We start from the raw sequence: 24,656 nt of genomic DNA, 5'->3' as shown, positions 1-24,656 counted from the left end.
AAAAAACACCACAGTGAAGAAACAAAAGAATATCTCCAACATGCCAAACAACAAACGCAGAAACTGAAGTAACAAGAACAAGGAAGACACTATGACACCCCCAAACGAAAAAGACACCCCAATTCAAGATTATGAAGATGATGAGATAAAAGAAATTCAAGAAGCGGATCTCAAAAAATTGATAAGAACATTAAGAAGTTCTCAAAAACAAATGAAATGAAACAACTAGTAGAACAAGAAAATGTGATAGTGACGAAAAATCATAATGAAATGAAGAACTCAATAGATCAAATGACAAACACATTAGAGAGCCTTAAAAACAGAATGGGTGAAGCAGAAGAGAGAATATCGGACTTAGAAGACAGAGAACAAGAAAGTATAGAGTCAAACCAAAGAAAAGAAGAGGAAATTAGAAATCTAAAAAATATTGTCAGGAATCTACAGGATACTATTAAAAAACCTAACATTCGGGTTCTGGGAGTTCCTGAAGGCATGGAGAGGGAGAAAGGATTAGAAGGCCTTTTTAGTGAGATACTAGCAGAAGAGAACTTCCCGGGTTTGGAGAAGGACAGAGGCATCTTAGTACAGGAAGCTTATAGAACCCATAATAAACATGACCAAAAGAGATCCTCACCACGACATGTTGTAATCAAACTCACCACAGTGAAACATAAAGAAAAGATTCTAAAATGTGCAAGAGAGAAACGTCAGATTACTCTCAGAGGATCTCCACTTAGACTCACAGCTGACTTCTCATCAGAAACCCTACAAGCTAGAAGGGAATGGCGAGACATAGCCCAGGTACTAAGAGAGAAAAACTGCCAGCCAAGAATATTATATCCTGCAAAGCTCTCATTTGTGAATGAAGGTGAAATAAAGACTTTTCATAGCAAACAGAAACTGAAAGAATTTGTTGCCACTCATCCTGCCCTGCAAAAGATGCTTAAAGATGTGTTACACACAGAAACACAGAAACACAGTCATCAATATGAAAGAAGGTAAAGGAAGGAAACCTCACAGCAAAAGATCACAGGAAGCTCAATTTCTCTTTGACATAGAATTAACATCTGATGCTCTGTTAAAGCAATGTGTTAAAGTAATCTATTATGTTCTCTTGATGTCTGTTAAATTCTAATTGTTCAAAAACAGCTGAATTTTCATTAAGAGCTATGGGTTATTTAAATATGTGCTTATTTTCAAAGATTTGAATAATCACTTTGTAACAATGATCAAATTTGGTCTATATTATGTCATGATTTTAAGGAATCTTATTTCAACCAGATATTTTGGATTTTGAGCCTTCTTGGCATTCTTGACAGGCATTCAAAAAATCAAAGTTTCAAACAATCTGGACTCTAAAATTTCCAGTAAATCTTGGACTTTGGTTTTTCCAGTTTAGGCCCAACTGAAAAAATTAAAGGACCTATGTCTCTCATCATATAGAGACATCAGCTAATCAGGCTATTTGGATTATATTAGAAGTACTGTCAAGATGTGACGTGGTACCAAATTTTAAGTTTCTATAATGGAAAATGCTATTAATACAAATGTTTGAGAATTAAAAAGTCTAATGATCTTGTGTTACTAGACATGATAGTTATCTTAATGAGAAAGCCCCAGAGGCCTAAAGGGTTAAATGCTTGTAAAATCCTACAGGTGCTTTCAAAAATACTGTGAAGTAAGCAAGTGCCTCTTGTTGGTTGATGAGTTTATAATTTTAAACATGGCGACTTAAAGTCTTTTGTCATCCACAGTTATATATGATGTGCTGCTCATAAAACTAAAGCGTAGTTGGTTCTGTGTTTAGCTGTCCCCCTACAGCTTCCTATGGACTTTTTCCAGCCACTTCTATTATATTCAGTACTTTGGGATGGCTCTGTAAACAGATGAAGCCAATAATGTATTAACAGTACCAACTGAGAGAAAGTATGGTTAACTGAGGTTACTAAAAACAAAAAGCAATTCAAATCAGTTGGCAATTTACAAAAAGAGTTAAAGGTTTTAAAAGCTATTATTAAAATTGCTATATTGGTCTATTATGTTATGTTATATTTGTGTACATATTGTATGTCCACATGGGGAAATTTTATTAAGAGTTTTATTTTAATTGATTTGTAGATAAGATTGTTCATAAATTTAAGCTGCTAAAATCAATCAAAGATACATTTTAATTTGTGTGATCTGAATCTGTGTATCATATGTTTTAAGCTTGTTGGTAGAAAGAAACTAAAAACATTTTATATGTTTGTGCTTAAATTTACTGGTTAAACAAACTATACCATGTTAGATATTTAAGAGGTGTTTCCAAATACATGATTCTTAAAATTTATAGAAGGCATTGGACTTTCTGGTAAATGTTTTCTTAAGTTGTTATCTAATGGTTGAAACTGTTTGCTAAGTATTCATGTAATATTGCTATTGTCAGCAAGCGATCTAGGACTTGCTCCCTCATTTCTCTATTCTAAGCCCAACTTGTTCTTTCATTTCTCTATTCTCTTCAAGGTAGGAAACTAATTCTATTATGAAGGAATCTGTAGGATGCACAATTTAATCTTTAGACCTTATAAAAGAGATGGCTAACATTTTTCTGTAATAGCATAGCCAAAATAAGAACTTAAATAATAATCTCATAGCTAGATTCACTTCGCCATCAGCGAAGTAAACAGTAAGTAGAAAAAACCTCCCTTTCAGACCAAAGGGAAAGAAACTTTTTAAGTGAGAATATAATTTTCCTCATGGGCATTGTCTACCTTAGAAAAACTAGTACAGAACATGCCTGTGACTACAGACTTCTAGTTTAGGCAACCAAAAATTAGAGATGGGACTTGGGCACTCCCTTGACTTGCATCCTCTGGTCTGCTTTAACACAAACCAGGAGGAAAAGAAAGCTAGGCATCAGAAGCAATGGGTGGCAGGCCCATTAATGGCTGATCTGTACAGTGATCTGCCCTCAAGGAGACCCAACAGGCCAGTCCACTGCAGTGGCTTTCAATGTGGTAAGCCTGGGCTTCAGCAGAAGTCAACTTGGTAAGCGCCCTGGCAGCTCTGCCAAGAGTTGGATCACTGGAAATGGACCTGCCCTGGAGTCGAAGGATGCCCAGGTCAGAGCCACAGATCTCATTGGCACTAAGCTGAAAAGCCCTTTACTCAGCCCAGCTTCCAAAGTGACCACTGCAGCTGAGGGGATGGCCAAGTAGGGTCAGCAACATTGCAGGCAGAACCGTAAATTTCTTGTTAGAGATGCCCCCTGCCTTTACCTGGCCAGCTCTCCTCCCAGGCCAGCTAAGTAATGCAAGTCAACAGAGTGCCTTCCCCCAGGAGGTTCACACCTCCCTTAGGATGTAGCCCATGTGAAGAGATAGATAGGTCTGGGCCTCTTAACTTACAAGGCCTAAAGCCCACCAGATTATTATCAAACCCCTTCTGTCAGGTTCTATTTCCCTCTCAATCAGAAAAATTACTTGTAGCTTAGACAGCACCTTTCTTAGCTCCTCTAATAATGACTCTGTCCTTTGTTCTAGACCCTGTCTAGCGTACTTGGGCCTCATTCTTTTGTAATCATAACCTATACTCTACCACCATTGGCTCTACTCCCATCCTGTGTGTACCGATGGTCCTCTCCCCCACTTAATGCTGTATATTGTTCAAACCTGGTAAATGCCCCTCTTAGGATCATTGGTTACTATCCTCACCCTGTCTTTTATGACCTTGTCTAAACATTATCAGAGTTGGCGAACTTGGAAGGCTTCCATAGCCTTGGCAACTCATGACGAGAGCCTAGGGTGGTTACTGGTGCCATAAACTAGAGTGTCAATTTGTTGGGTCAACAACAGGAGTCACTGTGCTCTTGCTCCTCATGTGAGATCTCTGTCCTTAAAGTGCTGTACATTGTGATTTAATGCTATAACTGGTACTCAAACAGTATGTTTCACTTTGTGTTTCTATGTGGGTGCAAACTGTTGAAATCTTTACTTAATATATACTAAATTGATCTTCTGCATATAAAGAGAATTGAAAATGAACCTTGATGTGAATGAAAAGGGAGAGGGAGTGGGAGAGGGGAGGGTTGCGGGTAGAAGGGAAGTTATGGGAGGGAGAAGCCACTGTAATCCATAAGTTGTACTTTGGAAACTTATATTCATTAAATAAAAGTTAAAAAAAGCAGCACATAAAGTGGTACATCACTATGATCATAACCCTTCATATATATATATATATGTATATATATACATATATATAGAAAATCCCTTTATATGTGTATATATATGGGCAGATTTGAAAGTATTATGCAAGAGCACAACAATTCTGTTGTATTTGGTGAATTCTGATTGATTTTGTTCATATTTTTAAACCTCCTCTAATGTTTCTTTTCATTTTCATGATTAAAATAAGGGAAAAGGGGGCTGGCATCACGGTGTAGCAGATAAAGCCACTGCATGCAATGTTGGCATCCATATGAGCCCCGGATGCTCCACTTCCTGCTAATGCACTTGTGAAAGTAGCAGAAGATGACCCAAGTGTTTGGACCCCTGCAACCACGTGGGAGACCAGAAGAAACTCCTGGCTCCTGGCTTTGGCCCAGCCCAGTCCTGGCTGTTGTTGTGGCCATTTGGGGAGTGAACCAGCAGATGGAAGACCTTTCTGTCTCTTCTCTCTCTCTGTAACTCTGCCTTTCAAATAGCTAAAATAAATCTTTAAAAATAATTGGGGAGGGGCCGGCATCGTGGTGTAGTAGGCTAAGCGTCCATCTTTGGCTCCGGCAACCCATATGGACGCCAACTGGTATTCCAGCTTCTCTTCCAATCCACTTCTCTGCTAATGGTCTGGAAAAGCAACGAAAGATAACCTAAGTGCTTGGGCCCCTGACTCCATGTGGGAGATCTGGACGGAGCTCCCGGCTCCTGGGTTCAGATTGGCCCAGCTCTGGCTGTTGCAGCCATTTGGGGAGTGAACCAGTGAATGGAAGACCTTTCTCTCTGTCTCTCCCTCTGTCTGTCTGTAACTCTGCCTGTCTAATAAATAAATAAAATCTTTTTTAAAAATTTTGGAAAAGTCTTAACCAAAGACTGTAAGGAAAAGAAAATACAGCTTTAAGAAGGTTTCCCTGTGTACTCTATTATCAAGGAGGTGTATGTATTTGGGGTTTGGGCAAGGAGGAATACGATTGTCTTCTCAAGATAGTCTCAAGCACTAGTATGTAAGACACATAACTGATTTAAAGAATTACAAATAATATTTAGTAAATGGTCCATCAAGGCGATAAGGGAAGGATAGGATCTAAGAATATAAGAGTAGTCAGAAAACCCAAAATGGCACCCTCAATGTTTATGTCATATGTAACTGCTTAGGTTTCTGGGAGAAGAATAGCCAGGATAGATGACCAGTTCCATGGAGTCTTGCTTTTATTATTTTTTTTATTCTCTTATTTTAGCTAGCCTAATGATTATCAAATTTTCCATGGTGGTGATGAGCAGAGGTTTGGATAGGGGTCAATCAATACTTGTCTCTTCTCATTCATTCACTTTTAGAGTTTCTGTGTTTCAGATGTTTTGGCAGTGAAAGGTGACTGCCAGAAACCCTAATGCAATTTTAAGTTAGGAAAAGGAAAAAACAGATTGAGAGGCAGAAATAAGAGGGGAAACGGGAAGCAATCACACCACTGCTGGAGAGCAGCATTCGATTCTAAGCTTCTCTTTTCAACAGCCAAAGGGCTGTGATGCACACACATCTTTGTGTAGACAAATGCTTTTCTTTCTCTCGGACAGATAACTGCGAGTTATAATGCTGACTCGTGGGGTAACTCCTTTTAGAGAAACTACCAAGCAGCTTTCCAGTGTGGTTGTGCCATTGTACACTCCCACCTGCAATGATTGAAGGTCCTAGTTTCTCCATACCCCCACCAACACTTGGTATTGTCAAATTTTTTATTATAACCTTTTGGTGGTATTTTATATGGTTTCAATTCGTGTCTTCCCAACAATGCTGAACATCAATTCATATGTCTGTTAGTTTTTTTTTTTTCTCGACAGGCAGAGTTAGACAGTGAGAGAGAGAGAGAGACAGAGAGAAAGGTCTTCCCTCCGTTGGTTCACTCCCCGAATGGCCGCCACGGCTGGCGCACTGCGCTGATCCGATGGCAGGAGCCAGGTGCTTCTCCTGGTCTCCCACACGGGTGCAGGGGCCCAAGCACATGGGCCATCCTCCACTGCCTTCCCGGGCCACAGCAGAGAGCTGTACTGGAAGAGGAGCAACCGGGAAAGAATCCGGCGCCCCAACCGGGACCAGAACCCGGGGTGCCAGCGCCGCAGGTGGAGGACTAGCCAAGTGAGCTGCGGTGCCGGCCACCTGTTAGTTTTTAATATATTTTCTTTGGTGAAATGTCTATTCAAATCTTTTGTAGTTTTCAAATTATGTTGTATATTTTCATAACAGGATGATATACACAAGAGGCTTCAAATATTTCATGGAAATGTATATTATGAAAATCTACCTATGCATTTCAATTTTTTATACAAAAATAAACTTACCTTTTAATTCTAAAAACAAAAGAACCAAAGGGAAGTAAGCAGGGTAAGGAGAGGCCTGAAAAGCAACACTATGAAGAATGGTTGAGGGAATCAGTCTGGTTGCCCTGTTGTCAAAGACTCAGGGGATCTCTGAGAGCCTGTCACAGGGTAGAGGGAGCAGAAGAGATCTGTGGCTCTTACTCTCAGGCATGCTTCAAAAACCCCTAGACTCCATCTAAATGCTAAGAAGTAACAGTGTGCACTATGGCACTAGATGTGAACTGATTCAAGCCTTGCAGGCCACAAGGTAATCACATCAATTACAACTGGAAAGAATCTGCCCTGGCATTGCCATGTTAACAGCCAAGAAAGGTTGTTCATGCATTTAACAACTTCGTTTCTAACTTCACATGGGCTGATCTACAAGTTGAGATCTATTGCACTGATCTCAAAGTAGTGCTTTGACATGGGATATAAACCATATTGAAGATTTGCAGAGAAGATCCCAAAAAAAGCTGGGAAACAGTATGGCTCAAAGAGCCTCTGGATCATCTAGGATTTGGAAAGCCTTTTTAGGGAAGGCCCTCCAAAGTCTAGATGCCAGTTGTTTCCATCTCTAAAATGTACACAACAGAAAAGATTTCCATATCCTCTTTCAGTTCTGATGCTCTAGGAGCTTCATATTGATATATTAAATATTTAGTAATTATTATTATTTATTTTAAAGGCTGAGAGAAAGACCAATCTACTCACTGATTCACTCAACAAATGCCCCAACAGCAAGGGTTGGAGCAGGTCAAATTCAGAAGCCAGGAAGTTCACCACACACATGACTGGCAGGGATTCCAACACTTGAACTATCATCTGGTGCTTCCAAGGTGCAATAGTAGGAACTTGGATCAGAAGTGGAAGCGAAACACAATCCTAGGCACACTGATATAGGATGGGGGTGTTCCAAGCAGCAGCTTAACCCACTGCACCAAAATATCATATATATACATATATATATATATAGATATATATATATATATATATAGCCTGAAAGCCTGAAGCCTGACATGAGACTTGACAAACATCTTGAAGAGTATTTAAAGAAAATTAGACTCTTATCATCTTTATGGATGATGACCACAGTTATCTTATTTACCACTGTATCATCAGAATTTATTTGAGTACCAGGTACAAAGTAGAAACTCAATAAATATTGGTTGAATAAATGCAAAATGACTAGTTCTTCCCAGAATAATGATGGCCGAAGGTAATTAAGGAGCAGACTGTTCAAACTGGTGATATTCTTTCCCTTCCTCCTTCCCCTTCTTGAGAAGGGAAACTCTTCAAATGAAATAAAACCATTAAAGGATGACAGGAAGAAGATATTTCTGACATGAAAAACTGACAATGAATTAATTACTGGAATATACAAGGAACTCCTATAAATCATTAAGAAAAACATGAGAAACTGGAGGAAAATGAGAAAAGAAAGGGTAGGAATAGGGCCTGGAGTGTCTTGGTGGTATGGATAGGTAGGGACTAGGGCAGGCATAAATCCCTGGGTTGGCCACTCATTGGCTACTTTTAATGTAATATATCATAAAAATATTACTATTTTATACAAAGTGTTCATTCTCTGTGTGTGTCAATATGTAAAGACATTTGGGAAGTATTGGGATAGGCAATTCTCAGAAAGGAGAAACCCAAATGGCTAATAAGTTTGAAATTCCAAGCTTAAATATATCAATGGGAAATGGCTTGAAGCTACAGCATAATAAACCTGCTATGATTTAAGGAAGCATTTCTTGAAGGTGAAGGATAATCAGACAAAAATAAAGATGACTGAGGGAAATGAGGCCAGCTTCACTGGAGACATCTGAGTACAGAATTTGTTTTACATGTAGGGGATAACTGAGTTTATTTGCTTCAAGAGAGACCGACAAGACATCTTATAAGGCATGTTTAGTTCTGCTTGCCTTGTGTCTCAGTTTCCTTGATTATAATATGAGTTCTAACATTACAAGAGGCATGCCCATAATCAATCAAGGTGACCTAGAACTAAACCAATGGTAATTTTTATATGACTGAGTTTAGAAAGAAGAATGTGGTCTTCTTCAGATAACTCACTTAAAAAGACCTGCTCTCTTACTAACCTCACTGAATCACTTTGATTAATAATCACTTTCTTTTCTACTTCCTCATTTGTAAAACTAGGATGCTGTGATTTAAGTGATCACAAAGGAGTTTCTGCTCCCACGAGTAAAAAAAAGTTTCTCTAATAAATAGTGTGAGGTTTTTTTTTTTTATATATATTGAATACAGTGTCCCCTTCAACAAGTACAAGAGTGGGAAGTGTTTAGATCTCTCCTTCAACCTTCAGAAAAAATAGATTATGTCATGTTAACACATTCACAGTTGAGTAAGATGTGCTACCATTGGCAATAACGAGGAAGAGGCAGAAAATGAAGAGGTAACTTGGCTTACTATCATAGTTTTCTCTAATGAGGACATATCTACATTTTATGGAACCAAAAAGCCAGATGTCATTTAAACAGCACCTGCTCCAATTTGCTCATTATAGAGATGCAGAAACAAGGCCTAGAGTGGGAAAAAAATCACCTGAGAGTTCTCCAGCAAGTGACCCAGGTGGAACCTCAATCTGTGACTCCCAATTCTGAGTCTGATAGTTTTTCTGATAAGTCATTTGTTTATAACAGCTTTTAGTTTACAGGTGACACACCTTAGGCAGCTAGACAGAGCTTTTTCTAATACTCTCTGACATCTGTAGTTGTGGGACAGCACAGAAAGATAGCTCCCAATAGATCTTAAACAAGATCTTTGATTGGGTTGTCTGGACTGGGCAAGTTCTCAAAGTAGACTGAAAGTAGAAGTATCAACTTCTGGAAAAAGGTACACTTCCACAGCTTTCTTAAGCCTGTGCCCTGTGGGGAAAGGCAAAGATGTTTGGAAATTGGGAATAGATCATCTAAGAGTGAAGTACTCACACTTGGCAAGTGCCTAGGAACTCTGGGAAAATATTTTTACTTCTAAGAGACTCAATCTACTTATGTAGAAAATAGGAATAACATTAACAACCTTTGTTTTCATTGAAGATAAAGTGGAACACAATGTGAATGTACTTTGTCAAACAAACTAGTACATGCTTCGGATCAGCACAGCTCCAGCCATTGTGGCCATTTGGGGAGTGAACCAGTGGACAGAAGACCTTTCTCTCTGTCTCTCCCTCTCACTGTCTGTAACTCTACCTCTCAAGTAAATAAATAAAATCTTTTAAAAAATTATATTTCACTTGTAAATTTAAGTAACATTTATTGAGCATCTACTATGTGCCAGGCACCGTGCTAGGGGAAATGAATTAGTAAAACCGACAGATGAAAACCCTTGCTCCTTAAGAAATTTGCATTTTAGTAGGAGAGCTAAACAATAACTAAAGTATATAAGTAAAATATGTTAGATACTGATAGGTGTAATGAAGAAAAATAAGGCAGGAAAGGGGGAAAGGTACTGCAAGGTCACAATTTTAAATAAAATAAGAAAGTCTCAAGGAGATAATATTTGAGTAAAGACTCAAAGGAGGTGAGGAAGGGGGCTACATAGACATCTGGAGGATGAATGCTACAGGTAGAGAGAAGAATCAGAGCAAAAATTTTGAGGTGGGAACACGTCAGGCACATTGAGAGAATAGCAGGCCAGTGTGGCTGGTGTAGTGATTGCATGGGTAAAAGGAGCAAGAGATGAAGTCACAGAGGTAATGAGAGATTGGCCATACAGAGCCTTATAAGTAATAGAATTTTGGCTTTTACTTCAGAAGACAGTGAGCCAGTGGAAGGTTTTTAGCAGAGGAATGGTATGACTTGACTCAGGTCTTGATATCTTCCCTTGGCTATCAAGTGGAGAACAGACTGTACTTACTTTTATTTCAGGCCCTATGACACTGTAATACATCTATCATTTTGGAGTAATGCTTCTCAAACTTGAATATATGTTGTACATCAATTGGGAATCTTATTAAGATATAGAATCTGATTCAGTAGGTCTGGGTTAGAGCCAAAAATGTTATATTATTGACAAGTTCCCAGGTGACACAGATGCCAGTGGTCTAGAGTATAACATTTTGAGCATAGGAGCTATGCCCAGGACCTGGTATGGAGTTGAATGCCACTGAAAGTTCGCTGTATAAATGACATGTTGTTAGCTTGATGTCCAACATCATATAGCACATTCTAGAGGAGAATTTTGTTTTTAAATATCAGACATTTGTGGAAAGGAGGGAATAAGAAAATGATATGGATGAGTAGAGAGAGAAAGGAGAGGGAAACACTCTTCTCCTAAATACATATAGGTTATTACAATTTTATATTTACTTAATTTCCCCAGTAACCTTAAGATGTTTGTATAATGAAGTCCATTGGACAAATGAGAAGATTAAAGGTCAGAGGGCTAAGGGATGTCTTCAAGGTTACAGGTTAATTAGTGACTAGTATGTGAAAGCCAGCACTCCATGTCCCCAGTACTCATGTTCTTTCTGCTTCATCTTACTGTCTCATGAAGGATGACCCAGAATGGGTAAGAAAAAGAGTTAAGGTGAAGAAAGTTAAGGGCCCCAGTCCTTGGCCTTGGTCTCTTTAGATCTACACTGTACAATGTGGCTGTCACTAGTCACACGTAATTAATTAAATTTAAGTAAAATTTAATTTTCATTTCTCAGTCATACTAGCCATATTTCAAGTGCTCAACAGCCACAAATATCTGGTTAGTGGCTTACTGCATTAGAGAGTGAAGACAGAGAACATTTTCATCACTGCAGAAAGTTCTACTGTCAGCACTGTCCTATAGAAATGAGCACTATGAAAAATGTTAGAGCTATACCACTGACCCTAAATGGCCTCCAGGTTAGGGAATAGAAAGTAGGACATGACCCCTCCTCTAATGGGAAACTGAACAAAAAAGATTCAAACACTATAACTAGTACTCACAGTATTTTACACTTTGTGTTTTGGTGTGGGTGAAAACTGTTGAAATCCTTACTTAATGTATACTAAATTGATATTTTGTATATAAAGAGAATTGAAAATGAATCTTGATGCGAATGGAATGGGAGAGGGAGCCGGAAATGGGAGATGGGAGGGGTGTGGGTGGGAGGGAAGTTATAGGGGGAAAAGCCATTGTAATCCATAAACTGTACTTTGGAAATTTATATTTATTAAATAAAAGTTAAAAAAAGAAAAATTTTCTCTAGATCAAGAAGAAAGCTATAACTGGGAGTGTGTGTGTGTTTGTGTGTGTCTTAAAAATATCCTTTTCTCCATTTCTCACTGGTTTCCTCTTACTGTTTAGTAAAACAACCTTTGAATATGCCAACTTGCTTCTACTGAGCTCAAGAGAGTGTGAGAATAAAAGTCCTCACTTCCACTTAGGACTGAGAAGGAAGAGAATGGTGTTAGGGAATATAGAAATACAACCCTGGAGTGTGGGAGTGTAGAGGCACAGCAAAATGACATACTTCAGGGAAACACTGAAGAAGTCAAGGCTTGTCCATACAATGTTTATCTGATGTAGATTTCTTTCCACAAGCTCTTCTTTGCTCAAGCCTACAACCAGTGTTCTCTAAGTGAGACAGGACTAGCAGCAGTAGTTATAACCAGGGATGCTCATTAAGCTTAGAGATGCTTATGCCTTAGCTCAGACTCATAATTCTCAACTTGAGTGGCAGGGGTGAGGGGGCTGGAATCTATGCTTAACAAGCTCCCCCAGAGACTCTGGTGAATGTTCAAGTCTATGAATCATTGTCTTGAAGAGAGATGTGTTTTAATGAGTGAGGTTATTAGGCTCTTACATGGAGTGGCAGCAAGTGGATTAGAAACCAAGAGGATAAAGACAGAGATTTAGGTGAGAGAAGGACAGAGAGATAGAGATGGGAGAGAGTGGAGAGATAAACGAGAGAGAAAATGACTATGAATAATAGAATAAGAGAGACAGAGAAAAGGTGAAAAACAGAGTGATTGAGAAATCCAAAAATTTCTAAGGATTCTATTCACTCCATTGAATAGCATCTGGAAAGCCTTTCCTGTTTCCTGTCCTTGGGACTCACAGGCACAGCCCAGGAGAGATGTCATTTCTTCATGGAAGTGCCCTCCACCCCACCCTGCATGCCCCCAAATGCACTACCATGACTACCTCACAAATGTCCTTGAGGTGCTTGATGTAGTGACGCTCAGTGCTCATGATTTCATTGATGACGTTGGCCCGCATCTGGTCCCGGTTCTGTAGTGGCCGGCCCAGACAAAGGCAGTCTGAGTTGGGGTCCAGGTGCCCATTCTGTACATCACTGGGCCCTTCCTCCACCCCATCCTCCTGGTTCACCCAGAGCTGTGGAAGTACACACAAAAAAGAATAGGTTAGCCACCTTCTTTAAGGAGTTTCCAGCCAAGTAGAAAAAAGGATAAATTAAAATTCAGAGATTCTTTAGCCCAAGGCCCCTGCAAAAAGAATGCCATACTTGCTCTAGGGTGATTTGTAACCTTGTGCATGTGTATACCTCTCTGATTTCTGGTGACATAACTGTAAAATGGAGGATGGAGCAGAGGTTGGAGAGATATCTAAATCGTATCTGAGTACCTTTGTGTCTAAAAGGTCTCAGAAGAGGGAGAAGTGATGGCAAGCAGAATTTCTTCATACTGTAGAAAATCTAAATATCACAGCTGGATCAAGAAAAAAAAAGATTAAACTAAACATCTTCAGAGTCACAGGTGGATTATTGTCCAAATGCAGAATTTTAGTGTCTATGAGCATGAATACCAAAGCTGGATGCTAGAGTGGGATACAGGCTCAAACTGAGGGCTTTTTGGTACTGCTTTCCACCAAAAGATATACAAATAATCATCAAAATTGGACTGTTAACTTCCTTGGATATACAAAGATTTCTACCTCCTCAAGGTTAGAGTGGAAATGGCAGAATATTTCCCCACTGTAAAAGAGCAATACTTGCTGGGCACTTACTACCACCAACCACTGTGCTAAGAGCTTTTAATACCTACAGGTAACAACAGGATTTCAAAGTTCATGGAGGAGCCAGTGTTTGTGGTGCAGTGGGTTAAGTCACCAACTGCAATGCCAGCATCCCATATGAGCACTCATTCGAATCCTGGCTGTTCCACTTCTGATCCAGCTCCCTGATAATGTGCTTGGGAAAGCAGTGGAGAATGGCCCAGGTGCTTGGGGCTCTGCATCCACATGGGAGACCTGGAAGAAGCTCCTGGCTCCTGGCTCTGGATTGGCTTAGCTCCAGCCCTTGTGGCCTTTTGGGGAGTGAACCAGCGGATGGAAGACCTCTCTCTCTCTCTCTCTACCTCTCTCTGTAACTCTTTCAAATAAATAAAATAAAAAAGTTTGTGGAAAATAAAATTAAAATATAACTTTATTTTGGCACAAAAAATTGAGATCCACGCATATGAGTAGTTTTCAAAATGCATATTTAAAAAAACTATGACTGAACTTTGATTTTTTGCGAAAAGGTCTTTTAATTCTATTTTCCAAAATTTTTTAAATTAAAAAAAAACAGGATTAGTGTATGTAATACTCATACATTTTTATGGAGCACATGACAAATTTCAACACATAAGCACAGCATAAACTGATCATTCCATGTGATTAACCTTTCTATTTCCTTATCTTTTCTATGTGCTTGAAGCCTATGAGCTCCTAATTACCTCATATTACCACCAATTTACAGATGAGAGTCACAGAGTAGTTAAGACATTTGTCCCTAGTCTCACACATAGGAAACAGAGGAACGGGGATAGAAGCCAGGCTGTCTGACTCTAGAAACTACACTCTTAACCTCTGTGCCAGTACATTGGTGATTTGGGCTCTAAGGCAGACAGGAAAACAGAAGAAAAGAGTTTAGACCAAGGTGAGCTAAGAATTATTGAAATCATCAGATATGGAACAGTTAAGATTACTGATTAAGTCATGAAGGCAGAGGGAGGTTGAAGACATCTCTTTCGGGGGAAGTTGGGTGAAGGTGTTTCAAGATCTTAGAGGACTTCACTTGAATCAAGGAGATGGCCCATTTTACCGCTGTCCTAGGAAAGGGGAAAATTATGGGGGTAGGTAGAAAATAAGAGTGGCCCCCCTAGGCAGAGTAGCAGTTTTAATCAATTCTCTTTATTTCTGCACTCTACCCCCTAGCTTTTTCCACATTTCTGCCTCAAGATCAAGCAATGAAATGAAATCCTACAGACATTTTGGAGATACCTCAGAAATCTGAATACAGCACTACCATACGACCCATCAATCCCACTCCTCGGAATTTACCCAAAGGAAATGAAATCAGCAAATAAAAGAGATATCTGCACCTCTAGGTTTATTGCAGCTCAATTCACAACAGCCAAGACATGGAATCAACCTAAATGCCATCAATAGAAGACTGGATAAAGAAACTATGGGATATGTACTCTATGGAATACTACACAGCAGTTAAAAAAAAATCCGGTCACTTAAAGCTAACTGGATGAATCTAGAAAATATACTTAGTGAAATAAGCCAGTCCCAATGGGACAAATATATGTTCTCCATGATTGGTGACAACTAACAGAGCACCTAAAAGGAAACCTGTAGAAGTGAAACAGACACTATGAGAAGCAATTACTTGAACAGCCCTTGTCTTGACTGTTGAGGAACACTTTATTATTTCACTTTATCTACTTTTTATTGTTTTTCTTCTCCACTTAATACCATTGGCTGAACTCCTTACTTAACATAGAATTAATCATAAATGTATTAAGTCAATTGAAAATAGATCCCAGTTAAAAATAAGAGTGGGAATGAGAGAGGGAGGAGCTATACAGATCACCACACATTCCCACAGACCTACCCCTAAGGGTGAAGCTAAAAACTTGCCATGGGACTCCAAATCCCATTTAGCAGGGTGGCACTAATCCCATCTTATGTGATAAAGTGATCATATTAAGTATGAAACTGATCATATACATAGGACCATCAGTCAAAGTGATCACATAAATAAGACCAAGAGCTTGGTAATAACGATAGAATTACAAAGGAGAGGGCCGGCGCCGGGCTCAGTAGGCTAATCCTCCACCTTGCGGCGCCGGCACACCGGGTTCTAGTCCTGGTCGGGGCACCGATCCTGTCCCAGTTGCTCCTCTTCCAGGCCAGCTCTCTGCTGTGGCCAGGGAGTGCAGTGGAGGATGGCCCAAGTTCTTGGGCCCTGCACCCCGTGAGAGACCAGGAGAAGCACCTGGCTCCTGCCATCGGAACAGCGCAGTGCGCCAGCCACAGCGCGCCTACCGCGATGGCCACTGGAGGGTGAAACAACGGCAAAAAGGAAGACCTTTCTCTCTGTCTCCCTCTACTGTCCACTCTGCCTGTAAAAAAAAAGAATTACAAAGGATAGAAAGTTCCAACATGAGAAGTAGTCCACACAGCAGACTCCTAGAATGACAAACACCCTAAACAGCACTCTGACCTCAGAATCAGCCTCTAAGTCCTAACTGAAAACACCATGAGAGCATTTCAGGCATGGAAAACCAAGACATAGTGGCAAAAAAGGTTTTGCATAAAGGATCTCTATGAGTGAGACCCCAGTGGGAAGAAAGGGCCATCAAAGAAGGATGTACTTTCCTCTGAAGGGAGGAGAGAACTTCCACTTGCATATGGCCCTGTCCAAAAACCAGCAGAGTTTGTGAACGCAAAAGGCTTCCATAGCTTTGGCAGCTCATGTCAAGAGCCTGGGTTGATCACTGACATCATAAATAAAAGAGTGTCAATTGTTAAATCAACAACAGGAGTCACTGTGCACTTGCTCCCCATGCTGGACCTCTGTCTTTAATGAGTTGCACTATGAGAATTAATGGTAAAATTTGTCTTCAAACTGTACTTTATACTTTGTGTCTGTGTGAGTGCAAATAGTTAAAATCTCTCCTTAATAAAGAGTTTATCTTCTGTATATAAAGTCAATTAAAAACAAATCTTAATGGAAAATGGAATGGGAGAGGGAGTGGGAGCTGGGATGAGAGTACAGGTGGGAGGGCAGGTATGGGGGGAAGAAACACTATATCCCTAAAAGCTATACATATGAAAATCTGTATTCATTAAATAAAAACCTTAAAAAATAAAAATAATAAAAAATTAAAAATGCAATCGTACTTCTGCCATCAGGGAAGCCTGTTTGTGGGTGGCCTCAGGGGGACAGAGGCTTTGGGATGGAACTAGAAGGATATCAGCTATTTCCTAACTCTCTGTTTTCTTCCTTTCCCTTGCTCCTATTAAGGGGAAATAGTTGTCACCCAGTGATCCTGGAGATGTCCCAGCATACATTCCACTTATTTGCAACAAGACAAAACAAGTATCACTCACTGTTTTAATGCATTCTGCACACATAGCCAAATGTGTAAAATTTATCTCCACTGAGAACCTATTGCCCTCTATAAAAGCTCTATTGGAAATCTCTTCCAAAAGGTCAGCTTTGTGTGTGCAAAATGTTAAGAGCTGCCCTTTAATACAATAATAGACAATATGAAAGATGATTATTCAAAGGAATAGACCTGGTCAAAAAGTGATTCAAGGGCATTTGTTATGGTTTGAATATGTTTGTTTGCCAAGAGTTCATCTGTTGAAAGTCTGATCCCTGATGTGGTGATGTTAAGAAGTAGTAGGACCTTGAAGAGGTAGGGCCCAGGGGCCAGCACTGTAGCATAGTAGGCTAAGCTTCTGCCTTTGCACCGGCATCCCCTATGGGCACTGGATCATTTCCTGGTTGCTCCACTTCCGATCCAGCTCCCTGCTAATGGCCTGGGAAAGCAGTGGAAGATGGCTCCAAGCACTTGGATCCCTGCACTCACATGGGAGACCTAGAAGAAGCTCCTAGATACTGGCTTTGGAATGGCCCAGCTCCAACCATTGTGACCATTTGGGAGTGAACCAGTGGATGGAAGATCTTTCTCTCTGTCTCTCCCTCTCTCTGTTTGTAACTCTACCTCTCAAAGAGATGAGAGAGACAGAGACAGAGAGAGAGAGAGAGCGCTCTGCAATGCTAATAAAACACAATAAATTTGTAAAAAAAAAAAAAGAGGTAGGGCCTAGTAAAAGGTAATTAGGTCCTGTTCTCACTGTTCTCATAAAGGAATAATGTAGTTCCTCCTCCTGGGACTCAAGTCTTTCTCTGACTACCTATCTTTCTCTTTCACATACGGTCCTATTAAGATATCATACACCATGTAATGCAGCCATGAAGGTCCTTGCAAGAGCTGGTACTATACTGCTTAGACTTAATGCCTCTAAAACTGAGCTAATCAACCTATTTTCTTTATGCATTCCCCAGTCTCAAGTATTTTGTTATAGTAATGGAAAACAAACTAATACAGCATTAAAGCAGATATATACATGATGCTACTATTTATAACAATGAAAACCTCACCCTCTATTAATCCATTAGCTTTTCTCTGCTTCTCATAAGGCAAGCTAAGTATGCTATGAAAACGGTACCAGAGGCAAGCCTTTAACAGACAAGAAACCATTTATTTTCTTCTCAGTAGTATAAAGCAAGTAAAGTAAAAATGCTAACTTTTGGGGGCAAGCATTTGGCCTAATGGTTAAGACACCCTACATCCCACATCTGAGTGTCCAGATTCAATACTCAGATTTTCTCCTAACTCTAGCTTCCTGATGATGTAGACCCTTGGAGGCAGTGGTGATGGTTCAAGTGACTGGATTCCTGCCACCCACCTAGGAGAACTAGACTGAGTTCCCAGCTCCCAGCTTTGGTCCCAGTTGGGGCTCATTGCAAGCATTTGGGAAGTTAGTTAGCAGAAGAGAGTTTGCACTCTCTTTCATGCTCCCACTCACTCATTTTTTAAAATGTTGGTCTTAGGATGGTTGGAATAAGATGAATATTTGGAACAGTTCCTGTGGGAAGAAGCTCAGAATATGAGGTAGCAGGGGAGCAGAAGTGAGTACAGGAACAGAACCAGACCTAAGTTCAAGCCATATTCCACAGCACTGTAGTTCCAACTGACAATGACAAGAGGAAGGTAATGGCAGCCAGGTAGAAGCAGACCTCTTATACAGAATTTGGTGGAGATGTCCCTTCTGACTAGAACTAAAGGCATTGGTGACAGGATTCTTCATAAGGAGCTTATGGGAAGACATCTTTATCTACTACTACTATAGCAATCCCCGAAGTGTATACTCTTTAGGTTAAAATGCTATTTTCCTACAAAACTACTGGCAGACTCATAAATTCATTAGATCTGTATCAAGTCCCTACTATGTGACGCATATTGTGGTCATAGTACAAACAAAACAGACAGAAATCACTGTCTTTTGAAGGTCTAACATTCAAGGAAAGATGTTGGACTAGAAAAAGGTGTCATATGAAGCCCAATCATTGTGTTCTGGATTCCAGGGTCCCAGGAAAGATCTTGTGGTCCAAATTAAAGGGCTTTCTGGTCTAAACTCTAAGACTCCTGCTCCTGAGAACATTCCTCTTCTGTGCAGATGAAGGCTCCTGTCTGCTTGCATCTAAGAGTGTATTTACACAGATCAACACATGAGCTTATCTTCACTGGGTGAAATGTCAGCCCAGAGTGCCATATCAACCTTGCCCAACAATGTGTGCAGGCAAATGTGTATCTTTTCACAGCTGTCCTTCATTGATGCTGCAATTAGCATATGCAGGCTCCTGAGGGACAAGTAAAAAGATGGAAAATGCTTGGAACCTGCCAAGTTGAAAGCTTTTCTGGAAGCCCTCTCAGAGCACTTGAAGTTTTTCCCAGCCTTCATTGAACTTTGAAGCAAGGCTGGGTTAATGTAGTTCAATTTAACAAATATCTTCTTTGGACCCCTTCCATGTCTCACCACTAATTGTCAGAGACACACAACTAAATATGACAACTGACTCCTCCCTCCTACTTCTGAATCAAGGAGTGCTTTCTTCTTTTTTTTTTTTAAACAGGCAGAGTGGATAGTGAGAGAGAGACAGAGAGAAAGGTCTTCCTTTTTGCCGTTGGTTCACCCTCCAATGGCCGCTGCGGCTGGCGCATTGTGCTGATCCGAAGCCAGGAGCCAGGCGCTTCTCCCGGTCTCCCATGCGGGTGCAGGGCCCAAGGAGTTGGGTCATCCTCCACTGCCTTCCCGGGCCATAGCAGAGAGCTGGCCTGGAAGAGGGGCAACCGGGATAGAATCCAGTGTCCCAACCGGGACTAGAACCCAGTGTGCCGGCGCCGCAAGGCGGAGGATTAGCCTGTTAAGCCACGGTGCCGGCCTGGGAGTGCTTTCTAAATCAAAAATAACCTCTGGTTCTCATCTCTTCCTTTTCCATTCCCATTGTCACTGCCCTTGTCCCTTTATACATGAAAAGTCCCTGGGTAATACCCCAGCTCCAAATCCTCCTATCCAACATGATCAGATCAATTCCCTTAACTATCATTTTGATTGGCTACTCTCATATCCCTAAATCTCAATAGGTCCTCACTGATTATAAAGCAAGTCCAATTCTCTTATCCTGGTATTCAAATATATTTCCACACTTACTTTCTACTACCCCCCTTCAGGAATGCTGGGTTCTTCCAAGACTGGTCTACATTTTGTACAAAAATATTCCCATTTCTGTTTTTTTTTTTTTTTTTTTTTTTTTTTGACAGGCAGAGTGGACAGTGAGAGACAGAGACAGAGAGAAAGGTCTTCCTTTTGCCGTTGGTTCACCCTCCAATGGCCGCCGCGGTAGCACGCTGCGGCCGGCGCACCGCGCTGATCCGATGGCAGGAGCCAGGTGCTTCTCCTGGTCTCCCATGGGGTGCAGGGCCCAAGGGCTTGGGCCATCCTCCACTGCACTCCCTGGCCACAGCAGAGAGCTGGCCTGGAAGAGGGGCAACCGGGACAGGATCGGTGCCCCGACCGGGAGAGAAGTAATATAATCCAGAGGATTTAAACCACTTCAATCACAATGGCTCAACCTCTCCACTTCCTGATGAATAAACTGATGCCTCAGGGCCTACATTGTGGCATAATGGGTTAAGCCTCTGCCAGTGACAGCAGCATCCCATATGGGCACCTGTTTGAGTCCCAGCTACTCCACTTCCAATACAGCTCCCTGCTAATATGCCTGAGAAAGCAGCAGAAGATGTCCCAAGGCCTCAGGCCCCTGAACCCACATAGGAGATCCAGATGAATCTCCTGGCTCTTGGCTTTGTCCTGGCCAAGCCAGGCTGTTGCAGCCATTTGAGGAGTGACCCAGGGGATCCAAGATCTCTCTATCTCTTCCTACCTCTCTGTAATTCTAACTTTCAAATAAATAAAATAAATTCTTAAAAAATAAATAAAAAGAAACTGATGCTCATAGAGACTTCAAGGAGATAGCAACCTACTTATTCTTTAACATGCCATTTTATATTTTGCCTTCCAGTTTTTCCTGCCTTTTTAAAATTATACAATCAATACAGAAGCACATTGTAAAAAGTTAAGCTAGAAAAAGATTCAAATTATTAAAAGCAGGGAAGAAAGAAGAAACATTACTATCAGTATTATAGAAATAATAAGAAGGACTGAAAAGAAATACTATGAACAACTGTATATCAACAAATTAGATAACCTAATAAATGGACAAATTCCTAGAAAGACAATGTAGAAACAAAGTCAAAAACCAGAAAACATGAGTAAACCTATAGTAAGTAAGGTGAATGAATAATAGAGAACTTCCCAAGTGGAGAAAAAACATGAAACAATCAAACAAATCAGCAGCAAATGACTTCACTGGTGAACTCTACCAAACATTTAAAAAGAAATTAACAACCTTCCAGATACTCCTCCAAAAAGTAGAAATCCTCAACAAAATGCTAGAAAACTAAATCCAGCAACATATAAAAAAAATTACACACTTTACCAGATAGGAATGATCCCAGGAATGCAAGGTTGGATCAATATATGAAAATTAATATGACATACCTTATTAATGAAATAAAGGTTATAAAAACCCACATGATCATCTCAATAGACACAGAACAACTCCAACACTTTCATGATAAGAAAAACTGAACTAGGAATAGAAGAGAAATTCCTCAAAATAATAGATATTTATGAAAAACTCATTAATATCATGCTTAATGATGAAATACTGCAGCTTTCCTCCTACAATCAAGAACAAGACAAGGAAATTTGTTCTCATCACTTCAATTCCGCATTACACAGAGGTTCTAGCCAGAGTAATTGGACCAAAAAAAAAAGATACTCAGACCAGAAAGAATTAAACCTATCTCTAGTCATAGATTATATGCTCTTACACAGAAAATGCTAAACAAATCCACCAAATAAAACTTTTTGTTAGTAATAAAAAAGTTTCAGAATCCAATATAAATATGCAAAAATACTAAATTGATCTTCTTCATATAAAGATAATTGAAAATGAATCTTGATGTGAATAGAATGGGAGAGGGAGCAGGAGATGGGAGGGTTGCGGGTGGGAGGGAAGTTATGGTGGGGGGGAAAGCCACTGTAATCCAAAAGCTGTACTTTGGAAATGTATATTTATTAAATAAAAGTTAAAAAAAGATAAATCAATTATATTATTTTTATTAGATTACCTGCCTTTATTGACAAATGATAATTGTATATATTTATGGAGTACAATGTAATATTTTGATACATGCATATATTTTAATGATCATTTTCTTATACCATGAACAATCTGAGAATAAAATTAAGAAATCAAAAGCATTGCAATAGGATCAGACAAAATACTTAGAAATAAATTTAACAAAATGAGTGTAAGACTTATATACTGAAAATTGTAAAAAAAAAAAAAAACCCTAAAAGAAAGTAAATAAGATCTAAATAAATATAAAGACCTCTCTGTTAATGGATTATAAGAATTAATATTGCTAAAATGGAAATACACCTCAAATTGATTCAGATTTAATATGCTTCCTATCAAACTCTCAGCTGGGAGTTGAGCATTTGGTATGTGTGATGTAGCAGTTGAGACATATCTTGGGACATCTACACTCCATATCAGAGTGCTTGGGTTCAATACCTGGCTCTACCCTCTTTTCTAGTTTCCTGCTAATATCCACCCTGTGAGGCAACAATGGCTCATGTGGTTGGGTCCCTGCCACCCATGTGAGAGATCTGAATTGAATTCTAGACTCACAACTTCAACCTAGATTAGTTCCAGCTATTGTGGCCATATGGGGAGTAACCAGCAAGTGAGATGTCTCTATCTCTTTCTCTCTCTCTGCCTTTCAAATCAATAAGATAAAGAAACAAAAATTCTTGGCTGGCTTTCTTACAATAATTGACAAGCTGATTTTAAGATTCATGTGGAAATCCATTTACGTGGAATGTCAACAATAGACAAATCAATTAAAGCTAAATAACAGACTTGTGGTTGCCAAGGGCTGAGTTGAAGAGGACTATAGAGAAACTTCAAAGGGTTCTGTGTTTCATTTGGAAAAGAAAATAAGTTTTGGGGGGTCCATTGTGTAGCATGGTGACTACAATTAATAATAAATGTAAGACAGTAGATTCTACACGTTCTCATAAAAAATGTGAGGTGATGGATATGTTCATTATTCTACTATGTATATGTAAATAAAAACATGACACTGTACCCCATAAATACATTGTCTTATTTGTCAATGAAAAATAAGATGTCTGGAACTAGATGGTGATAATAGTTATACAACCTTATAAATACACTGAAACCTAGCAAACTGTACACTTTAAAATGGTAAATTTTGTGGTATGAGAATTATATCCCTACACAAATAAATAAATTAAAACAATTTAGATAAGGTTAGGTTTCTCCTTTGACCATTCCCCATTCCAGTCATATTTCAGTCCATATTCCATATGACACCATGGTTATGTATTTTGTGTACAAAGAAAGATCCCTGCATTTATATATCTATATACACACTCCAGCATATGCACCACTGCTCTGTTAAAATGATGCTCACATGTCCGGTGCTATGGCGTAACAGGTAAAGCCATTGCCTGCAGTGCTGGCATCCCATATGGGCACTGGTTTGGGTCTCAGCTGCTCCACTTCCAATTTAGCTCTCTGCTATGGCCTGGGAAAGCAGTACAAGATGGCCCAAGTCTTTGGGCCCCTGCACCCACGTGGGAGACCCAGAAGAAGCTCCAGGCTCCTGGCTTCAGATTGGCTCAGCTCCAATAATTGCGGCCATCTCAGGAGTGAACCAGCGGATGGTCTCTCTCTCGCTCGCTCTCTCTCTCTCTCTGCCTCTGCCTCTCTGTAGCTCTTCCTTTCAAATAAATAAATCTTTTTTAAAAAAATGATGCTCACTACATCCTTGGTACACACTCTTCAACATCCTTAGTAGCCCTTGCCACAAATTAAAAGGAGAGGTATCATAACATTCATGTAGTAGCTCCCAGGTAAGTTCATAAAGGCTTGAGGTGTCTCCTAGAAAGTCAATATATCCCTGGCTCCAGAGGTGTGATGTTTCTGAGAAAAGGATAAGCAATATTATCTAAATTTCATCTTAATGTTTTCAAACCAAACCAAATATAATCAGCCAGAGAGAACTGAAAAGTCTGCCATCTTCTGAGACAGTGAGGGATTACTGCCGTTCACATTAATAGGATCTCAGAGCTGAAGAATCAGTTCTAAAGGAAATGGAAACTTAGCTAATCCATACTACTCCTGGCCCACCAATCAATACATAAATTCCATTGACCACTTCCCTGGCCAGCAACTATCCAGCCTATCTCCTTAACACAACCAGTGACGAAGATATCACTGTCTTCCAAGGTAGTCCTTTCCTATTTTAGATAATTCTAATAATGAGTAGAGCCCTTTCTGCCAGCCAGTGATCTCAGTGATCTCACTGCAAAAGGCCAAAACACAGATAAAGGAGTGGGATTGGAGAAAACATAAATTGTCCTAAAGCAAAGGTCATCAAATGCCTTTTTCTGTCATCACAGTGGCTCAGTGTCATAGTGTAGCTGCAGGTGGACTAAAAGGAACTCATTTGGCTTCAGGCAAACAGAGCTCCTAGTCCTACATGCACATGCACCACACACCTCACTCTCCTAATCCACATAGTTTGTTTAAAAACCCGAGTCCCCTGGGCCAGCGCCGTGGCTCAACAGGCTAATCCT

At 39.9% G+C, this 24,656-nt stretch overlaps 1 protein-coding gene across 2 annotated transcripts in view; it reads right to left on the bottom strand.

Moving 5' to 3' along the window:
- ARHGEF9 (Cdc42 guanine nucleotide exchange factor 9) overlaps window positions 1-24,656 on the bottom strand; it is a 137,604-nt gene that overhangs the window by 95,784 nt on the left and 17,164 nt on the right. For both annotated transcript variants that reach the window (XM_062183233.1, XM_062183234.1), the window contains exon 3: window positions 12,696-12,887. In XM_062183233.1, coding sequence (XP_062039217.1) covers window positions 12,696-12,887 — 192 coding nt within the window. The remainder of the gene's footprint in view (window positions 1-12,695; window positions 12,888-24,656) is intronic.

This window comes from Lepus europaeus, chromosome X (assembly GCF_033115175.1).
Source record: "Lepus europaeus isolate LE1 chromosome X, mLepTim1.pri, whole genome shotgun sequence".
NCBI lineage: Eukaryota > Metazoa > Chordata > Mammalia > Lagomorpha > Leporidae > Lepus > Lepus europaeus.
Note: the sequence above shows the minus strand (reverse complement) of the source record. Positions and strands in the feature narration are given on the sequence as shown.